The sequence below is a fragment of the Rhinoraja longicauda genome, chromosome 7, assembly GCF_053455715.1.
Source record: "Rhinoraja longicauda isolate Sanriku21f chromosome 7, sRhiLon1.1, whole genome shotgun sequence".
Taxonomy (NCBI): domain Eukaryota; kingdom Metazoa; phylum Chordata; class Chondrichthyes; order Rajiformes; family Arhynchobatidae; genus Rhinoraja; species Rhinoraja longicauda.
This window is the reverse complement of record NC_135959.1, coordinates 14,090,720-14,112,677: the sequence shown is the minus strand read 5'-3', so window position 1 is coordinate 14,112,677 and position 21,958 is coordinate 14,090,720. Positions and strand designations below refer to the sequence as shown.

The 21,958-nt window shown below is 43.4% G+C and overlaps 1 protein-coding gene across 1 annotated transcript; it reads left to right on the top strand.

Moving 5' to 3' along the window:
* The first annotated feature begins 1,827 nt into the window (after positions 1-1,827).
* Positions 1,828-5,996, top strand: LOC144595426 (nucleoside hydrolase-like). Its single transcript, XM_078402928.1, has 4 exons — positions 1,828-1,857; positions 1,994-2,117; positions 3,369-3,505; positions 4,681-5,996. The coding sequence occupies exons 1-4, from the start codon at positions 1,828-1,830 to the stop codon at positions 5,008-5,010; spliced, it is 621 nt and encodes a 206-aa protein (XP_078259054.1). The 3' UTR covers positions 5,011-5,996.
* The last annotated feature ends 15,962 nt before the right edge of the window (positions 5,997-21,958 follow it).

Genomic DNA, 21,958 nt, shown 5'->3' with positions numbered 1-21,958 from the left:
ACTAAACTGAGAAACCGAGAAATCTTTGTAACAAAAATAATGATGCTTCTTTGATTCAGGTTCTGATTTTATTACATTTGTGCAAAAAGAAAATGGATATTGGTATTATAGATATTGGCACATACGTACAAGGTATATTTATTATAATTCTGTTGCAAGTGTTTTTCTTTATTCTCAAGAGTCATGAGTCAGGAGTGTTTTACTGAAGCGAAACAGTACAGGTGGTCAGTCAGCTGGTAGGGCTGCTGCCTCACAGTGCCAGAGACCCTGGTTCGATCCTGACATCGGGTGATGCCTGTGTGGAGTTTGCACGTTCACCTTGCGACCGCGTGGGTTTCCCCTGAGTGCTCTGGTTTCCTCCCAAAGTAACGAAACGAAACATTGAAATTCTTATTTGCTTCTCTTCTGAAGAATCTGATTTTTTTTCCCCCAGCATTCTTTTCTTAGTTATCTTCCTGTATGTTTAAGTGACAGAGGGAAGCAATTGTACTTGAGTCCTTCTTACCCATCCCTCAGTGCCCTGAAAAGTCAGACCTTTTTAAAATCTTATTGTAGATTAGCACATGCCAATAATACTGTACCTGAGGCTTGTCTCAGTTTTACTACCTACCTGAGCTCTGGGCTGCTGACAGGCAAAGGTAGCCGCATGAGGTAGCCTTAATGCCAAATGATCTCATCTTTCTTGGCCCTTCATGATTGTTGGTGAACAACGTACCCGATGCACAAGTGATATTTCTGACCGTTTGTCCATGTTCCAGATCCCTGTCTACCGTGGTTCAGCCACCTCTCTCCTGGGTGCACTCCATCTCAAGGCCACTTACCAAGTGAAGGACTGCATGGGCGATTTACCCGATCCCGACACCCCGGGTGTGGAACATATAAATTCCGAACACGCGGTGCATGCCTTGGCACGGATAGCTAATGAGCACCCCGGGCAGGTGAGATGTGCCGTCATTTGGGAACGCAAGACTTGGTAGTTAGTTATACCCCTTATTTAGTTTGAGGGCAACCTGCAAGTTTAAGAGCAGGTAGGAACTGCAGGTGCTGGTTTACACTGAAGATAGACTCAAAATGCTGGAGTAACTCAGCAGGACAGGCAGCATCCCTGGAGAGAAGGAATGGGTGATATTTCAGGTCGAGACCCTTCTTCAGACTAAAGAAGCATCTTGACCTGAAAGGTCGCCCTTTCCTTTGCTCCAGGGATGGTGCCTGTCCCATTGAGGTTCTCCAGCATTTTGTGTCTATCTGCGACTTTAACTTTGGATGAGGGTGTTTGAGAGATAGAAGGTTTTGTTGAGCTCTCGACAGAGTGAAGGCAATAACTGAGGGAGTTTATACATAGCGATATTTTTGCTTGAGGCCTTTTCAAACCAATTACAGCCAAACTTCAGGGAAAGCACTACATAGTTAAGCCAGAAATACAGTGTTCTTGAAAAGATGTTAAAATTCCTTTTATTCGGATACCTTTTAAGTAAACTACTGTTTTGGAATTTGAATTGGCTCGAAGAACAAACATTCTTTAGCTGTAGATGAGTCGATTAAGTTGTGTCAAAATAACACAGACGTTTGCAAAATTGCTGTAATAAATTGGAAATGTCCACCAAATTGGGTGCAGTTTTTATTCCAAAGCTAAATTAAATCATCAGTGATTAAAATAAATAAAACAATGAATGTTTCACTGATATGTTGAGCCGTCCCCAGGTGTATTTGGCCTAACACAATGAAACACCAGTGAACGGAGGTGCCCACTTGATAAGTCCAAAGATATAGTTGCATTTATACGATCAGTTTTTTAAAATGTGCTTGTTAACATGTTGGTTGCTGGTAATGCATATGGAGTTAGTGATTGTCCTTAGCGTAAGTTTGAATGATGAGTTTAGGTGGGACTTTGGCTTTGGGCCTGGTTTTCTTGGTTGAACGCTTATCCTGGTGTAATAGCACAAGTACTTTGTGTTTTAATTGTAACACTAAGTCCCTTCCCTTTTTCCAACAGATCACACTTGTTGGTCTTGGACACCTGACCAACGTGGCCCTGGCTGCCAAGATGCACCCCACCTTTTCTTCAAAGCTGAAGAGTTTGTACATCATGGGCGGAAACATGGATGATTTTCTCAGAGGTATGCTCACACATCATCTCGTTTTGGAAATATCGTGCTGCTCCTTCATTGCTGCTGGGTCTAAATCCTGGAACTCCCTCCCACAACCATATAGGAGGAACTTCTGAGGAAAGACTCCAGCTGTTCAGGAGGGCTGCTCATTGCCACCCATTCAATGGCAGTCAATAGACAATAGGTGCAGGAGTAGGCCATTCGGCCCTTCGAGCCAGCACCACCATTCAATTTGATCATGGCTGATCATTCTCAATCAGTACCCCGTTCCTGCCTTCTCCCCATAACCCCTGACTCCGCTATCCTTAAGAGCTCTACCTAGCTCTCTCTTGAATGCATTCAGAGAATTGGCCTCCACTACCTTCTGAGGCAGAGAATTCCACAGATTTACAACTCTCTGACTGAAAACGTGTTTCCGCATCTCCATTCTAAATGGCCTACCCCTTATTCTTAAACTGTGGCCCCTGGTTCTGGACTCCCCCAACATTGGGAACATGTTTCCTGCCTCTAACGTGTCCAACCCCTTAATAATCTTATATGTTTCGATAAGATCCCCTCTCATCCTTCTAAATTCCAGTGTATACAAGCCTAGTCGCTCCAGTCTTTCAACATATGACAGTCCCGCCATTCCGAGAATTAACCTAGTAAACCTACGCTGCACGCCCTCAATAGCAAGAATATCCTTCCTCAAATCTGGAGACCAAAACTGCACACAGTACTCAAGGTGCAGTCTCACTAGGGCCCTGTACAACTGCAGAAGGACCTCTTTGCTCCTATACTCAACTCCTCTTGTTATGAAGGCCAACATTCCATTGGCTTTCTTCACTGCCTGCTGTACCTGCATGTTTCCTTTCATTGACTGATGCACTAGGACACCCAGATCTCGTTGTACGTCCCCTTTTCCTAACTTGACACCATTCAGATAATAATCTGCCTTCCTATTCTTACCAACAAAGTGGATAACCTCACACTTGTCCACATTAAACTGCATCTGCCATGCATCCGCCCACTCACACACCCTGTCCAAGTTACCCTGCAACCTCATAGCATCTTCCTCACAGTTCACACTGCCACCCAGCTTTGTATCATCTGCAAATTTGCTAATGGTACTTTTAATCCCTTCATCCAGTCAGAGACGGACAGTGAATGAAATCGTTGCCAGCACCTGCCAAATCCTGAAAGTTGACACAAAATAGTTCCGATAGAGTACTATGTCAATATTTCACACTTAAGGCATTAACTCCACTATTTTGTTTCCAGCCAAAGGGGATGTGAAAGTCTTCGGTGCGTTCAACTTTTTCACAGACCCAGAAGCAGCTTCCATTGTACTGAGCCACTTTACTTGCCCTATTTACATCGCCACCTTGGAGTACTGCTTCCGCCATCGTCTGCCCTGGGTACGTTGTAGCTGTAGGAGCAGCTTCAGAACAGTAAGCTGTGGGTGGGGAATGGTAACCCTCTGGTTATGCTGTTAGCAGCACTTGGCGTATGATAGCTTACTGGTTACCATATGATATTTAGCTGGTGCTCCAGAGGCAAGGTCACTGAGTTTGAATCCCACCACGACTACTTTCAAATTTAGATTGGGTTAATTTAAAAAAAATTGGCATAAGAGGGGCAATGATTACTGACATTGGAAGTGCTTTGAACAATGAAATTTGTAAAAGAAAAACAAACTTTCCTGCAGGCTCAGAGTATAAGCAAATAAGGTGAACCAATCTCCATCACTTCTTATAGCTTTCTCTGTAGCTGCGACACTTTATTCTGCACTCCGTTTATTTTCTCTTTTGTACGATCAGATGTACTCCTGGATTGCAAATGAAGGCACATTTTTCACGGTATCTCGGTACTGGTCTTTATATCCTGCTGTATACTTTGACAGCATTCCTCACAGTGCCCACCCCAAGCAATCTTGGTGTCGTCTGTAAACTTGTTAATCAACCCGTCTATACGTATGACCAAGTCGATTATCTATATCATTATCACCGGAGGTCCCAGCACAGATCACTGCAGATCCTCACTGGTCACGGACCTCCAACTTTAACATTGTACTTCCACCAACAATACAATACAATACAATACAGTATATCTTTATTGTCATTGTACAGGGGTACAACGAGATTGGGAATGCGCCTCCCATACCATGCAATAATCTAATTAGCTAGTCAGTATTAATTTAAACAACAGCAACAACCCAACGAAACAAATTGTAACAGTTTTAAGACAGAATAAAGTGCAAACTCACAACCCTCTGTTGCCACTGTTAATCTCACGCATCCTAATATTCTACATCAGATATATTTTCTCAATTAATCAGTTATGGGGAAAAATACAGAAAAAGAATTGTAGGTGGAACTTTTTCATTAAATCAATGCCTTTGAGTCGAACTAAGGTACCAGCGTAAGGAGTGGTGTCTTAATAGCATCAAGAAAAAAACACCCAGCATGTTGTTAATAGTGGGGATTCAGGGTGGGACGTAGAGTCAGGGAGTGTTACAGAGAAAGACGGGCTGGAAGGTTTCCTGCCTGAATCTGTCACAACATTTCCAAATCACTGTCATTATTCATTGCAGGGGACGAATCAGGACAGCGCAAAGACTCAGTCAACGAAGAAGGTGGCTGCGCAAACTGCGGACTCCAGCCAGGAAAGTCAAAGTAGCAAGGGGATGCAGTCTGCAAGTGGCTTTGTGTCCTATGATTCGTACGCAATGTCGGCTGCCATCGATGACTCCCTGGTGACAGAGCGCGCCCAGTACGGGGTGAGCGTGGAGTTGCACGGATCACTGACCAGGGGCATGATGGTCGTGGACACCCTCGACATCCTGAAGCTCCAACACAAAGCCACCGTCTTCCTGGAGTGTGACATGGAGAAGCTTAAGCAGCTGATGATTAAGGTCCAGTAATAAGATGTGGTACGTCCCACACCGAAGAACATAAAGCCAGCAGTGCCAGAGTTACAATTATGCACGATGCAAACGCTTACGCCAATAGAATTTATGCTTTATTTTAATGTTAATGGGGTAATGATATCTTAAAAACCTCAGTGAAACTGGGTATTCACTGGTTTTGGTGGCTTATTATTATTATTATTATTATTCTGATTATAAAGGGTTTAATGTCAAGGTGAATTTTAGGTGGAAGATTAAGTTGTAGATCTGCTGTTAAAGTGGGAAATATTTACACAGACCTATTCTGAGAAAGTTAAAGGGAAGGGAATTTGCATTCTCGTCTCATAAGATCTCCCGACCCTACCCCTGAATCTGATTCTGAGGCAATCATTAATTATTTTGTTATTTACTTTAGTTTCCTTTAGAGAAGCAGCGTGAAAACAGGTCCCTTCGACCCACCGAGTTAGTGCCAACTCTACCGCTGCGCCACTGTGCCGCCCCCGCTATCTCAAGAGTTGCCTATTCATTCAATGCCGCACCGGTTTCCATCCTATTGCTTGCCACCTTAAACGTAACCAAATCACTGCCATCACTCCTCGTCACCATCTGTTCAATTGAACACGACTTACATATCCTCCTCTCTGCCCACCGCCTCCAGGCTTCAATGTTCTCCACCTCTGCTACCTCCTCCAGTCCTGTGTCAGCTCCTCTAACCAGTGTCAGCACAGTGAAGGCCGTGCGCTCTCGAAGTCTCTTCCTAAGCCTCTCCACCCCACACTCTCCTCCCCTGCAGAGATATTAATGGCCATCTTATATCCTGTGTGATTCAGCCTTTAATTTGATTTGTATTGTAAACCCACCTTATAAATACATATCATTGTTTATTAAGATGTCTAATTGGCTTTGGGTACATTTTTTGGGGATCAGCGATCCTTTTAAAGCATGGGTTGACTTAAAATTTCAAGCTGTTAAAACTCCACAAGGGGACCAATAACTGTTTGGAAAATAATCTTAATTTATTCTGATGCAGGGAAACTCTATCTTCATATAAATGGGCTTTGCCTTTGCTAAATCTGGTGGTGGGGGGTTGCTACTTCTAATTTTGTGAATCAATAAAAAAAATAAAGTTAGCATGGAACTAAACTGCCTTAAATGTGTTTATTGTCATCCACGTATCTGAAATGCACCTGGGGTCTTGGCGCTAATCAAGGAAGCAGCCGTCCATTAATACAATACAATACATCTTTATTGTCATTGTACAGGGGTACAACGAGATTGGGAATGCGCCTCCCATACGATGCAATAATTTAATTAGCTAGTCAATATTAATTTAAACAACCCAATGAAACAAATTGTAACAGTTTTAAAACAGAATAAAGTGCAAGTAGATCTGTGCCGGATCACTGTACGATATGACCATCCGGCTCAGCAGGATCGGTTCATAGCACCTATGGCCCTGGGGATGAAGCTGTTCCTGAGTCTGGAGGTGCGGGCGTAGAAGGCCTTGTATCCTCTGCCCGATGGTAGAAGTTCGAACAGACTGTTGCAGGGGTGTGAAGAGTCTTTGTGGATGCTGGTGGCTTTTCTGAGGCATCGTGTGTTGTAGATGCCCTCCAAGGCTGGTAGCTGTGTTCCGATGGTCCTCTGAGCTCTATGGACTACCCGCTGAAGAGCTTTCCTCTCTGCCTCCTGGCAGCTGAGATACCACACAGGGATGTCTCCCTACCGGTACATTACTTTCGCCAGTAAGTCTTGGTGCAATGCATGTGGCTCTCAGAGTGCTGCTCACTCCAATAAGTGGAACACACACATCCCGTTGAGGGGATGAAATGACCCTGACAGGCCACTCTGTCATTTAATCTGCTATATAACTGCGGACACCACTTACTCTTCATCAGTACCCTGCTCATCGAACATAGAACAGTACAGCACAGGAACAGAGCCTTTGACTTGCAATTGCAGGGGTAAAGTGGAGAGCATACACACTGGTTGCATCATGGCCTGGTTCAGCATCTCAAAAGCTCAGGGACGAAGGAGATTACAGAGAGTGGTAGACTCACAGTACCTTCACAGGTACTGATCTATCCACCATCTAATGGATCGATGGAAGGTGCTGACTCAAAGAGGTGGCCAATATCATCAAAGAACCACCCCACCCTGCCCATGCTCTCATTTCGATCCTTCCATTGGTAAGAGGTATAGGAGCCTGAAAACCATGAAAACCAGGTTCAAGGACAGCTTATTCCCAACAACCATTTAGGCTTTTGAACAGCACACAGCACAAACCACAGCAACTATGAACTTCCATGGACTGTCTTTGGTGGCTCAAAGGACTCTAGGTTTTTTTTTGCATTAGTGTATTATCTGTGTGTGTGTGTGTGTGTGTTGTGTTCACTGACCTGTAAAGCTGTGGCAAATCAGAACTTCATTCAAACGCAAATTGGAGGAACAGCATCTCATATTTTGCTTGGGCAACTTACAACCCAATCGGATGAATATTGATTGCTCTAACTCCAAGTAACCCTTGCATTCCCTGACTCTCCATCCCTCCCCCAACCAAGTCACACCAGCTTCAAAGTTGTCTTGTTGAGTCTCATTGTCTGTACTCGTTCTCACCTAACAAACAACCTGTTTCCTTTATTCCCAAAATGCTGGAGTAACTCAGCAGGTCAGTAAGCATCTCGGGAGAGAAGGAATGGGTAAATAATTTTTTTTTAAATACGTTTCGGGTCGAGACCCTTCTTCAGACTGATGTCAGGGGGGCGGGACAAAGGAAGGATATAGGTGGAGACAGGAAGATAGAGGGAGATCTGGGAAGGAGGAGGGGAAGGGAGGGACAGAGGAACTATCTAAAGTTGGAGAAGTCGATGTTCATACCACTGGGCTGCAAACTGCCCAGGCGAAATATGTTTCCTTTATCATTGTTACTTTTTTTGCATATCATTCATTCTTTTGTTCCATATCTCTCTACATCACCGTCTAAATCTCTCATTTCCCTTTCCCCTGACCCTCAGTCTGAAGAAGGGCCTCGACCCAAAATGTTACCCGTTCCTTTCCTCCAGAGATGTTGTCTGACCCATTGAGTTACTCCAGCTTTTTGTGTCTGTCTTTGGTTTAAACCAGCAGTTCTTTCCGACGCACTTCATTATTCCTTTGTTGGTACAAATGTCAATTAAACACTCTTGACTTTAAGTCAATGGAAAAAAAAGAAACATACAGTAGCACGCAAACAGTTCACAGCGCCTCCTCAATGAGCCTCAAACGCTAGGGAGTAGAAATAGGTTTTGAGCCTGGACTTAAAGGAGTCGATGGAGGGGGCAGTTCTGATGGGGAGAGGGATGCTGTTCCACAGTCTAGGAGCTGCAACCGCAAAAGCGCGGTCACCCCTGAGCTTAAGCCTAGACCGCGGGATAGTGAGCAACCCCAAGTCAGCCGACCTGAGGGACCTGGAGTTAGAGAGGGGGGTTAGAAGATTTTTGATGTAGGGGGGGGAGTGTCCATTTAGGGCTTTATACGTGTGTAGGAAGGAACTGCAGATGCTGGTTTACACCGAAGATAGACACAAAATACTGGAGTAACTCAAAGGGTCAGGCAACATCTCCGGGGAAAAGGAGAAGGGTCTCGACCTTAAACGTCACCTATTCCTTTTCTCCAGAGATGCTACTTGGCACCCTGCCTGAGTTACTCCAGCATTTTGTGTCTACTCTTGACTCTGATCTCTGTGCTGAACATGATGCCACGTTAAAGACACTTAGGATCCAGCTTCAGCTTTCAAGTGGTGCGTTTGTTGTTCAGATAGATCCTTCCTCTGGCACCTTGTGTTGTGCACAGGGAGGACTGAAACATTACAGCAAGTGCTTACACATGGGTACAATCACTTCAAACTCATGTACAATAGATAGAGCAAAGGGGAAGATACAGTGTGAAGAATATAGTTCTCAACATTGTAGCACATTATGCCGCATCAGATCCTTAGACAAAATCCAATGTCCTCAATGGGGTTATCCAAAATACGAATCTACTCCTGACTGTGGAACATCCAGAGCCAACATAATTTCTATCCTTTACTCTTCACGCTGTGTATACCTTTGTCTGTGATGCCATGTTCTAGACTTCATTCCTTCGAATACCATCACACAGTGTGTCTCCACTCCCCAAACCCAGCAGTCACTGGATAGCTGTTTGAGGGTGGCACTCGTTCCAGGGGGGGTGGAGAACCGTTTACTCTGCTGACCTTCCTCTGACTGAGGGATGGACAACTCTTGCAACTCTCAGCCTCCATAGAAATCTTCCCCTTGAGCTCAAACATGTAGCCATTTCTGACAGCAGAGCCCTCTCCTGTACAGATGCTGAACTTCTAACATGGTGTGGGAATTGTGGAAAAAAGATCACAGCCGTAGTCCATATTTCCTAGGAACCTCATGTTTATTCTCTGTTCACAGTATAAAAACTTGTTATTTACTTGTTATTCAAAATGAACCACCCCTGTCTTTTCGAGAAATCAGGAACTGCAGATAGACACAAAAAGCTGGAGTAACTCGGCGGGTCAGAGAGCCTCTCTGGAGAAAAGGAACAGGTGACATTTCGGGTCAAGACCCTTCTTCAGACTGAGAGTCTGGGACTGCAGATGCAGGTTTACAAAAACGTGCACCTCTGCCTATCTCATCTACTGCACCTGGTGTTCCTGATGTGGCCTCCTGTACATCAGCGAGACCAAGCGTAGACTTGGCGATTGTTTAGCTGAACACTTGCACTCGGTCTGCCACAGCTTACTGGATCTCCCAGTTCCTCACCATTTTAACTCCCCTTCCCATTCCCACACTGACCTTTCTGTTCTGGGCCTCCTCCATTGTCAGAGTGAGGTCACACGCATACTGGAGGAACAGCACCTCATATTCCGCTTGGCTAGTTTACAATCCAAGGATAGGAACAATGAGTTCACCAATTTAGGTAACTAACCTGCAACCCCCCCATCCCTGTACTCCACCTAGACTCACACCCATTTCAACCTTTCCACCTATTTTCCTTCCTCTGGCTTCACAGTTTGCAAACCTTCTGTCCTCATCTCACACCTTTTGTCTTTTCATTTCTGGCCTTTGTCCAACCGTCTGCCTATCTGTTTCTGCCCCCTCGCCTGTATCCACCTATTGCTTGCCAGCCTTTGTCCTACCCTGCCACTTTTCCAGCTTTCATTCCCAACCACTACAATCAGTCTAAAGAAGAATCCCGACCCAATAGGTCACCTATTCACGTTATCCAGAGATGCTGCTAAAACATCAAATTACTCCAGCAAACGTGTGTATTTTTTTACCACTTCTACTCCCCAGTTTTATAAATGTTAATATTTAATTGCCTTTTTAGAAAGGTTTTAATCAAAGAAATAATCTTGTTTAAGTTACTAAGTTTGCTAAGGTTTCTCGTAACTGTAACTTATTTAACTCAGAAGAGAATAAAATACATTTTATACCTGATCATATATCTGAAGAAGGGTCTCGACCCGAAATGTCATCGATTCCTTCTCTCCCGAGATGCTGCCTGTCCCGCTGAGTTACTCCAGCATTTTGTGTCTATCCTCGGTTTAAACCAGCATCTGCAGTTCTTCTGGAGAGGAATGCGTGACGTTTCGGGTTGAGACCCTTCTTCAGACTACCAGCATCTGCAATTCCTTCTTACACATTTCATCTGCAGTTCCTTCCTACACAATACAATATACATCACCCACCAGCCAATGCCATGTCACAGCAGGACATACTGTATGTCACACTCCTGAATCAGTTGCCACGGTAATGTCAAGGTGAATGAACCTGAGCCTGGGCCTCAGTTTATGATCTCCCCCAATCCATTACAGTGCAGAGAACAGTACAGCACAGGAACAGGCCCTTTGGCTCAATCTGTCCACACTGGCCAACATGTCCCAGCTGCACTAGACCCACCTGCCTGTATTTGGTCCATATCCCTCCAAACCTGTCCTATCCATGTACCTGTCTAACTGTTTCTTAAAACATTGGGATAGTCCCAGTCTCAATATACCTCCTCTGGCAGCTTGTTCCATACCCCTCCCACCTTTTGTGTCCTTATGAGATATTCACATTTGAAAAATCCATAAATCACAAAAAAACACAAGAAGGTGCCTATGTTATTTGACCAACTGATATTTGTGATATACTGTGTATACAAAAATGACTTGGACGTAACGGTAGATAGGTTGGCTACTGAGTTTGCAGACGACATCTAAATTGGTGGAGATGTGTGTATCAGTGAAACATTCATTGTTTTGTTTATTTTGATCACTGAAGATTTAATTTAGCTTTGGAATAAAAACTGCAACCATATTAGTGAGGATTTCCAATTGATTACAGCACTTTTGCAAACGTCTGTGTTATTTTTTACACAATTTAATCGACTCATCTACAGCAAAAGAATGTTTGTTGTTCGAGCCAATTCAAATTCCAAAACAGTAGTTTACGTAAAAAGTATCCTAATAAAATGAATTTTAACATCTTCTCAAGAACTGTATTTCTGGCTTAACTGGTTTGGAGCGCTTTCCCTGACGTTTGGCTGTAATTGGTTTGAAAATGCTGCAGGCAAAAATATCGCTATGTATAAACTCCCTCAGTTATTGCCTTCGCTCTGTCGAGAGCTCAACAAAACCTTCTATCTCTCAAACACCCTCATCCAAAGTTAAAGTCACAGATAGACACTGTTGTACTTCGTGGTCCGGTATCTGTTGTACCTTTGTTGAGACTCTGGATGGACCACAAGTACACGTGTTTAAAAGGTTATAATGTTGGAGCTTAAATCCTGGCTGTTTATTCCGTGGCCACCTGGAACCAGAGTGGCCACCTAATCACCTCATTCCCTTATATAGACATTACTACACAGGCAAACAAAGTAGTCCTTGTGATACAACAAAGTAGTCCCTGCAATATCACAACAGACACAAAATCCTGGAGCAACTCAATGGGACAGGCAGCATCCCTGGAGAGAAGGAATGGGCGACATTTCAGATCAAGATGCTTCTTTAGTCTGAAGAAGGGTCTCGACCCGAAACATCACCCATTCCTTCTGTCCAGGGATACTGCCTGTCCCGCTGAGTTACTCTAGCAGTTTGTGTCTATCTTCAGTGTAAACCAGCATCTGCAGTTCCTTCCTGCACTTAAACTTACAGGTTGCCCTCAAACTAAATAAGGGGTATAACTAACTACCAAGTCTTGCGTTCCCAAATGCCGGCACATCTCACCTGCCCGGGGTGCTCATTAGCTATCCGTGCCAAGGCATGCACCGCGTGTTCGGAATTTATATGTTCCACACCCGGGGTGTCGGGATCGGGTAAATCGCCCATGCAGTCCTTCACTTGGTAAGTGGCCTTGAGATGGAGTACACCCAGGAGAGAGGTGGCTGAACCACGGTAGACAGGGATCTGGAACATGGACAAACGGTCAGAAATATCACTTGTGCATCGGGTACGTTGTTCACCAACAATCATGAAGGGCCAAGAAAGATGAGATCATTTGGCATTAAGGCTACCTCATGTGGCTACCTTTGCCTGTCAGCAGCCCAGAGCTCAGGTAGGTAGTAAAACTGAGACAAGCCTCAGGAACAGTATTTATTCACAAAATTCTGGAGTAACTCAGCAGGTCAGGCAGCATCTCGGGAGAGAAGGAATGGGTGACGTTTCGGGTCGAGACCCTTCTTCAGAACAGAACAGACCCTTCTCAGGAACAGTATTATTGGCATGAGCTAATCTACAATAAGATTTAAAAAAGGTCTCACTTTTCAGGGCACCGAGGGATACTCAAGAAGGACTCAAGTATCATATCATATCATATATATACAGCCGGAAACAGGCCTTTTCGGCCCTCCAAGTCCGTGCCGCCCAGCGATCCCCGTACATTAACACTATCCTACACCCACTAGGGACAATTTTTACATTTACCCAGCCAATTAACCTACATACCTGTACGTCTTTGGAGTGTGGGAGGAAACCGAAGATCTAGGAGAAAACCCACGCAGGTCACGGGGAGAACGTACAAACTCCTTACAGTGCAGCACCCGTAGTCAGGATCGAACCTGAGTCTCCGGCGCTGCATTCGCTGTAAAGCAGCAACTCTACCGCTGCGCTACCGTGCCGCAGTACAATTGCTTTCCTCTGTCACTTAGACATAGGGGAAGAAAACTAAGAATAAAATGCTGGAAAAAATCGAATTCTTCAAATGAGAAGCAAATAAGAATTTCATTGTTTCGTTTTGTTACTTTGGGAGGAAACCAGAGCACTCAGGGGAAACCCACGCGGTCGCAAGGAGAACGTGCAAACTCCACACAGGCATCACCCGATGTCAGGATCGAACCAGGGTCTCTGGCACTGTGAGGCAGCAGCCCTACCAGCTGACTGACCGCCTGTACTGTTTTGTTTCAGTAAAACACTCCTGACTCATGACTCTTGAGAATAAAGAAAAATACTTGCAACAGAATTATAATAAATATACCTTGTATGTATGTGCCAATAAATCTAATGCCAATATCCATTTTCTTTTTGCACAAATTTAATAAAATCAGAACCTGAATAAAAGAAGCATCATTATTTTTGTTACAAAGATTTCTCGGTTTCTCAGTTTAGTTTATTGTCACATGTACTGAGGTACAGTGAAAAGCTTTTGTTGCGTGCCAACCGGTCCGCGGAAAGACAAGACATGATTACAATCGAGACATTCAGTGTGCAGATAAAGGGAATAATGTTTAGTGCGAAATAAAGCCAGTAAAGTCCAATCAAAAATAGTCCGAGGGTCAACATTGTGGTTCAGGGCTGCTCTCTAGTTGTGGTATGATTTTTCAGTTGACTGGTAACAGCTGGGAAGAAACTGTTCCTGAATCTGGAGGTGTGCGTTTTCACACTTCTATACCTGAGATGACAGGTGATGTCTGTCAAACTACCCTTGCAAAGATGAACCACATTATAATTGCAAACAGGACACAGTGAAATGTATTTTGCAGAGTCATTTTAAGAGGTTGTACATGTGTTTTATTTTCTCCTATGGGCAGAGTTGTTGCTGAACAGAGAGTTACAGTCCACGGCCTGCTCCTCGTCACTACCTACCTCCATCCTGTTACACAGTTTCAGCACGCGCAGCACGTTCTTGCACACGTTGTCGGTGCCCGTGTTACCGTGAGTGCAGGTTATCCCCAGGATGTGCACGTTGGGAGCTGCCAGAGCCATCATCAGCGCCTGGGCGTCATCCACCCCAACATCCACATCTAAGATCAGCAGCTTCTTGCCCAGGTGGCAACCTAAAGGGCGGACAGCCTGGAGTAAATGTGCCAATGTTTAACAGCACGATGTACAACAATAATATCGTATCGTATCAGGAACAGGCTCTCAGCTTGGTAACTCAACAGTTCAGACAAGCATTAACCTGCAGATTACGTGACATCTTTCACGGATAAATCATTTGAAAGTGAAATCACAGACAATAGAGAAAGGCACACCCTGACTGAGAGACAGGATCAAACCAATGGGTCGGTGTGGGTTGCCAAGGAGGAGATGTGGTGGTGGTAATGGAGGAAGTTGCAGAGAGCAGACACCGGGTCTGACATTTCACCCACTGGCAATGGGGAGTGAGTGGGCAATGAGTAAGGCCAGGACAGGGTTAGAGTTGCTGCCTTACAGCACTTGCAGTGCCAGAGACCCGGGTTCGATCCTGACTATGGGTGCTGTCTGTATGGATTTTGTATGTTCTCCCCGTGACCACGTGGGTTTTCTCCGAGATCTTCGGTTTACTCCCACTCTCCAAATACATACAAGTTTTGTAGAATAATTGGCTTGGGTTTGTATACTTGGTCCCTAGTGTGTCCCTAGCGTGTGTAGGCTTGTGTTATTGTGTGGGGATCGCTGGTTGGTGCGGACTCGGTGGGCCGAAAGGCCTGTATCTGCGCTGTATCACTAAACTAGATTAAACTAAATGCTATAAGAAGAAAAAGCCCAAAACTGTACATTAGAAATCTTACGTCTTCCTTCTAGAAACATCGAAACAATAAAACATAGAAAATAGGTGCAGCAGGCCATTTGGCCCGTCGAGCCAGCACCGCCATTCATTGTGATCATGGCTGATCATCCACAATCAGTAACCTGTGCCTGCCTTCTCCCCATATCCCTTGATTCCACTATCTAACTTTCTTTTTCATTCATCCAGTGAATTGGCCTCCACTGCCTTCTGTGGCAGAGAATTCCACAAATTCACAACTGTCTGGGTGAAAAGGTTTTTTTCTCACCTCAGTCTTAAATGGCCTCCCTTTTATTCTTAAACGGTGTAATAATCTGCCTCCTTGGTTTTGCTGCCAAAGTGGATAACCTCACATTTATCTACATTATACTGCATCTGCCATGCATCTGCCCATTCACTCAACTTGTCCAAGTCACCCTGCAACTTCCTAACATCCTCTTCGCAGTTCACACTGCCACCCAGCTTTGTGTCATCTGCGAACTTGCTAGTGTTACTTCTAATTCAATCATCCAAATTATTAATATATATTGTAAATAGTTGTGGCCCCAGCACCGAGCCTTGCGGCACTCCACTCGCTACTGCAAAGTCTAGATACACTACATCCACTGACTCTCCTTCATCCATTTTACTTGTCACATCCTCAAAAAATTCCAGAAGATTAGTCAACCAGGATTTTCCCTTCATAAATTCTTGCTGACATGGACCAATCCTTTTACTGCTATCCAAATGTGCTGTTATTACCTCTTTAATAATTGACTCCAGCATCTTACCCACCACCGATGTCAGGCTAACTGGTCTATAATTCCCCATTTTCTCTCTCGCTCCTTTCTTGAAAAGTGGGATAACAACAGCTACCCTCCAATCCACAGGAACTGATTCTGAATTCTGAATCTATAGAACATTGGAAAACCATCACCAATGCGTCCACAATTTCTAGTGCCACCTCCTTGAGTTGAATATAAAACAAAAAATAAAAAATTGAGAGTGTAAACGGACAAAAAACAAAACCACTGAGGTCAAATACGTGCAAGTTACGTACTTTGTAGATGGTGCAGAGGGCTTTTTGCTTCTGGATGAGAGTCACTTGCTACAGCTGTAGCAATATAGTCTATATAAGTCTATATAGTCTGAAGAAGAGTCTCGACCTGAAACATCACCGATTCTTTTTCTCCATAGATGAAAAGACCTGGGGGTTTGTATGTTAATTGGCGTCTAACAAATGCCCCCTAACGTGTTTGGGAGTGGATGCGAAAGTGGAAAGTTCCTTTCTACACATCATTCTGGCAAACCTCCTCTGAACCCTTTCCAAAGCCACCACATCCTCCATGTAATGCAGCGACAAGCACTCTCCCACCTGCCATGTCGACGACACCAAATACCTTGCAAGAATTGTACAGAAAATAGACTGTATGTTAACCTGCCATTATCTGTTAATTAGCCCTCTCACCGAAGCCTCTGGAGCCAAAGCCTCAGTACTGCACTTACTCCCAACAAGGCTGCTCCAAAAAGGCCACCCCGTTAAACCTTCCTTCCTTTTATTGGCTGCCTTGTCACTTACTGTCCCACCTTCACTTGAAAAAAGCCTCCTTTCAATCAGAAACAGATCTTTTTTCTCATCTCTATCAAGAACAGCTTTCAATAGACAATAGGTGCAGGAGGAGGCCATTCGGCCCTTCGAGCCAGCACCGCCATTCAATGTGATCATGGCTGATCATTCTCAATCAGTACCCCGTTCCTGCCTTCTCCCCATACCCCCTGACTCCGCTATCCTTAAGAGCTCTATCTAGCTCTCTCTTGAATGCATTCAGAGAATTGGCCTCCACTGCCTTCTGAGGCAGAGAATTCCACAGATTCACAACTCTCTGACTGAAAAAGTTTTTCCTCATCTCAGTTCTAAATGGCCTACCCCTTATTCTTAAACTGTGGCCCCTCTCAACTCAACTTTCTCTCAACTTTCTGTGGTTAATGAGCCAATATTTCTGGTATTCCAGTCTTGAATGTGTCCAGAAACTATATGTGATGTATGGTAGTGTACTTTACATGAATTAATGTTCATATAACAAATCTATACTTACATTTGAGGACCTTGTCATGGACAAATCTTTCAGGACAGGAAGAGAAAAACGTTGTTAAAATTTGTCAAAGGTTTGAAATTTAAAAGAATACCGAGTCAATAGGTCAAGGCATCAGGTGATAGTTTGGCATCCAAGTGTTATTTGAACTTCAAGTATTGCTATAATTTGCTCCTCCATGTTGTAGCAGATGAGATTATGTGGAATGCTGGGTCTTTGATAACCATTTATCTCATATGCACTTAGAAAGGGTTCGGCACCTTCTATGGACAATCATAACTTGTTTGTTGGTGTACACTACCTTATCCAATTCCTTGCCTATCTTTGTCACTGTGCTGACAGCCCAGTCCATCCAGCAGCTCAGTTGCATCACAGCCAAGCCAGTGGCAGATGTAACTCAGTCACAAGGGGTGGCACAGTGGCGCAGTTGTAGAGTTGCTACCTTACAGCTGCAGAGACACAGGTTCAATCCTGACCACTGATGCTGTCTGTATGGAGTTTGTGCATTCTCCCTGTAACCGCATGGGTTTTATCCGAGTGCTCTGGTTTCCTCCCACACACCAAAGATGTACGGGTTTGTAGGTTAATTGGCTTTGGTAAAATTGCAAATTGTCATTAGTGTGTAAGATAGTGCTAGTGCATGGGGTGATCGCTAATCGGCCTGGACTCGGTGGACTGAAGGGCCTGTTTCCACGCTGTATCTCTAAAGTCTACAGTCTAAGACTAGGGCTGCTTCAAGCAATTCAGTCATTCAAGGAGTGGCTAAATCTAGTTGAAATTGAAAATAATGTTATCCACATTTTAAACATCAATAGAAAATCTTCTTGCGCTCTGGAAATCATTCGCAACCAAGTGCAACAAAGGCCGCATTCTAAATCTGGCCACAATTATACTCTTCTTAAAATTTCCAACTCACTGACTTACACTTTAATACGTTCTTCTTGGAAAATAGCCTGGAGGGTGAGACTGTACAAAACATCCAGTTGGAAGAGTTGCACTTCTGGGTGTGAACACAGTATCCCATGACGAAACGTATAAAATTGCAGACAGATGAAGTTCCTCAGTTCGAGGCTGCAGTTTTCTGGAGAAGATTGAACGGACTGAAGACTTGAGTGCGTACTTCACTTGCATTAAATGAAAAGAGAATCTATTTAGACAGAACGCTTAACCTGGTGAGAGGAGTTACTTTTCTAATGGAATAATCGCCTCAGACATTTAATTCAGTTGTACAAAATGTTTTTGCCGCTGGATACTATATATGTGCACCAATGTTGTTTCAGTAACTTAAACAGGTTTAACATTTATTTGCATCAAAGTTGATAATGTTCTTCAAGCTAATTGACACTCACCTCCAGTCCTGAACTACTATCTACCTCATTGGTGACCCTCGGACTATCATTGATCGGACTTTACTGGCTTTACCTTGCACGAAACGCTATCCCCTGATCATGTATCTATACATTGTAAATGACTCGATTGTAATCGTATATTGTCTTTCCGCTGATTGGTTAGCACACCGGTCAGTCTCTCCCTGATATTTTATTGGCTTAATCTTTTCTACATTTTCAATTAGTTTCAGGTTTGCTGAATGAGACAATTTTTAAAATTTATCCAGGCACTTTCCAGCTTTTGCAAACCATTGAAACCGTGAGGCAGAATGTTTTATTTTCAATTTTATATGTCATGGTCATTAAAAGTAGTCTTATCTTTTCATTGAACTCTTCCGTTCAATGAAGGGTCGAGCCACTGTTCTTTTTGCTAATTTTCTTACTGTTTATATTCATGTGTCATTTCTGATTTTACTTAAATCAAAATTCATTTTAACTCTCCTTCGATTTCTGTAACAATTGAGCAAGTTTAAGGAAGTCTTCAAAATGGGTGTGGGCCCCAAAACAAATGTTGTTATGAACGCATGCAGCAACCTGTCTGTGAGCACATTAATTCACAGACTGGCAATTTTGAAGTCTTCTTTGTTCTGCTTTTTCAACTGATAGCTAACATTATACAATACCAACCAGGTCTCCCAGTAAATTAACTCATTCCATGCCAAGCATTATATTGCTGGTCTGAACTCTGAAGCCAATGTGGTGTGGGTTTGAACTGTGGGATGTTAAGTACAGATTACATGAGAGTGAGCCAGGTGCTGTAACATTGTGAGATATGTAGGTTGTTGTCATTCAAGCACTTAAAAGTCAAATATAAAACGGGGAGATTTTGTGATCTAGTTTTTCGCGTTTGAGTGCAAAACAATTTGTTTGAAGTAAATCGTTTGTTGAAATATTTCATCGAGTCATAGAGTTTTACAGCGTGGAAACAGGCCCTCCAGCCCAACTTGCCCACACATCCCACCTGCCTGCGTATGGTCCTTATCCCTCTATACCCTCCCCCCTCACCTTAAACCTATATCCTCTGGTCCTACTATATCCTCTGGTCCTCGATTCTCCTACTCTGGACACGAGACTCTGTGCGCCCACCCGATCTATTCCTCTCATGATTTTGATTGATTGTGACAACTCGAGGAAGCAGGGGTGTGAGCAGGGATTTCAGTTTGACTGCTTTTGTAGGGAGCGCGTTAAACACATGGATATTATCATTACACGTTATCGTTATCAGAGGAGATTGTTAGTCAAAATGTCGCCTGTTCATGCTCTCCCCAGATGTTGCCTAACCCACTGAGTTTCTCCGACACTTTGTGCTTCCTTGATTTGTCACAATAAATCAAAATCATGAGAGGAATAGATCGGGTGGATGCTCAGTGTCTCGTGTCCAGAGTAGGGGAATCGAGAACCAGAGGATATAGGTTTAAGGTGAGGGGGGAATGAAGTGATCGGAACTTGAGGGGTAACGTTTTCACACAAAGGGTGGTGGGTGTATGGAACGAGCTACCGGAGGACAATAGACAATAGACAATAGACATTAGGTGCAGGAGAAGGCCATTTGGCCCTTCGAGCCAGCACCACTATTCAATGTGATCATGGCTGATCATTCTCAATCAGTACCGGGTTCCTGCCTTCTCCCCATACCCCCTGATTCCGCTATCCTTAAGAGCTCTATCTAGCTCTCTCTTGAATGCATTCAGAGAATTGGCCTCCACTGCCTTCTGAGGCAGAGAATTCCACAGATTTAAAACTCTCTGACTGAAAATGTTTTTCCTCATCTCCGTTCAAAATGGCCTACCCTTATTCTTAAACTGTGCCCCTGGTTCTGGACTACCCCAACATTGGGAGCACGAGTCCAACCCCTTAATAATCTTATATGTTTCAATAAGATCCCCTCTCATCCTTCTAAATTCCAGTGTATACAAGCCTAGTCGCTCCAGTCTTTCAACATATGACAGTCCCCCCATTTCGGGAATTAACCTAGTAACCATGCCTCTGTAATCCCCTTTGCTATACTGTCATACGGACACTTCCGATTTTCCCTTCTCCCTCTCAATTTGTAGATTAAAACTTATCATATTATGATCACTGCCTCCTAATGGAGGTAGTTGAGATAGTCCATGCCTTCTAGACTCACACATCAACTCAACCTTGGTTCACTGCAGAAATCTCAGGGGACTTACATCAAAAGAAAAGCAAGCTAACTTCAACCCAGCCCCACCAATAATTATGGAGAAACTATAGGGTTAAAACCAAGTCTGAAAATCTCCTATGAATTGCTGATCCATTACCGTCTGCCACCACTGTTTCCGAGACCCTGGCGCATGTAGTCAAGGTGCCCACTTGACTACTGGGTCAGGAGGATCACAACGATTCCTTCCCGCCCACAGAAGATAAACTCAAACCATGTAAATGACAATCAGAAACAAAGGTAAAACATGCCGGAAATACTCAGCATGTCAGGCAGCATCTGCAGAGAGAGGAAGAGAGGTGACATTTCGAGCCATCAGAACCGGAATAGTGTCCTTGTGAAGGTGTTCTGGACCGGAAACATCAACTCTGTTTCTCTCTCCACAGATGCTGCCTGACCGGTTGTGGATTTTCAGGCTTTTCCCTTTTCATATAGGTAACATGTCACAGTTCAGGAGAACATTATGATCAAATGTTTAATATTTTGAGGAAAAAAATGGGACTAGATTCCTTCATAGTTAAAAATATCTGGAATTCTGTCCAGTAAAAATGGAATATGACAAAATCCTCAAACAACTAGTAAACTTTTGGGAATTCTACACAGCAGGGATGGAGTTCCTTGGTTGCATTAAGGACTACAGATGTTCTTTTTTTGCACAAACATTGTGATCATTAATTGATTGAATATTTGTTTATTATATAATATTTGTGTGTAATACTGGTTATGCTGCTGCAAGTAAGAATTTCATTGTTCTATTTTCGGTATATATGACAATTAAACACTCGTGTCTCTTGACTGTTAGAGATTTATTTCTTTAATTCCAGTCGAGATGCATAGTATCTACCAAATAAATATATGTGAATGTTAATTGTTTGCAAGAATCTCTAATGCAAAACATGTCTGAATTCTGCACTGTTATAAAGCCTCTGCGTAATCAATAAATCAGCCCATTTGTCTTCAAGTTATTGAAGCACTGGAGAACATTATTAATTGAACGAGCTGCCTTTCTTGCTTTATTCCAAGTATGTCACAAGATGTATTTTTGCTTCATTATTGAACCTGGTTATTACCAAGATTCAGAATGTAATGATTAAAGTTTTGGCTGCATTGAAAAATTGTTAAGAAAAATATATATTTATTGCACTCCTGCAGACATACGAGCCGTCTTTCTTGCTTTATTCCAAGTAGGTCCCAAGATGTATTGTTGCCACGTTATTGAACCTGGTTAGTACCAAGGTTCAGAAAGTAATGATTAGAACTTCGCATGCTTTGAAAATTTGTTAAAATAAAAATATATTTATTGCATTGCTGCAGATTTAATTT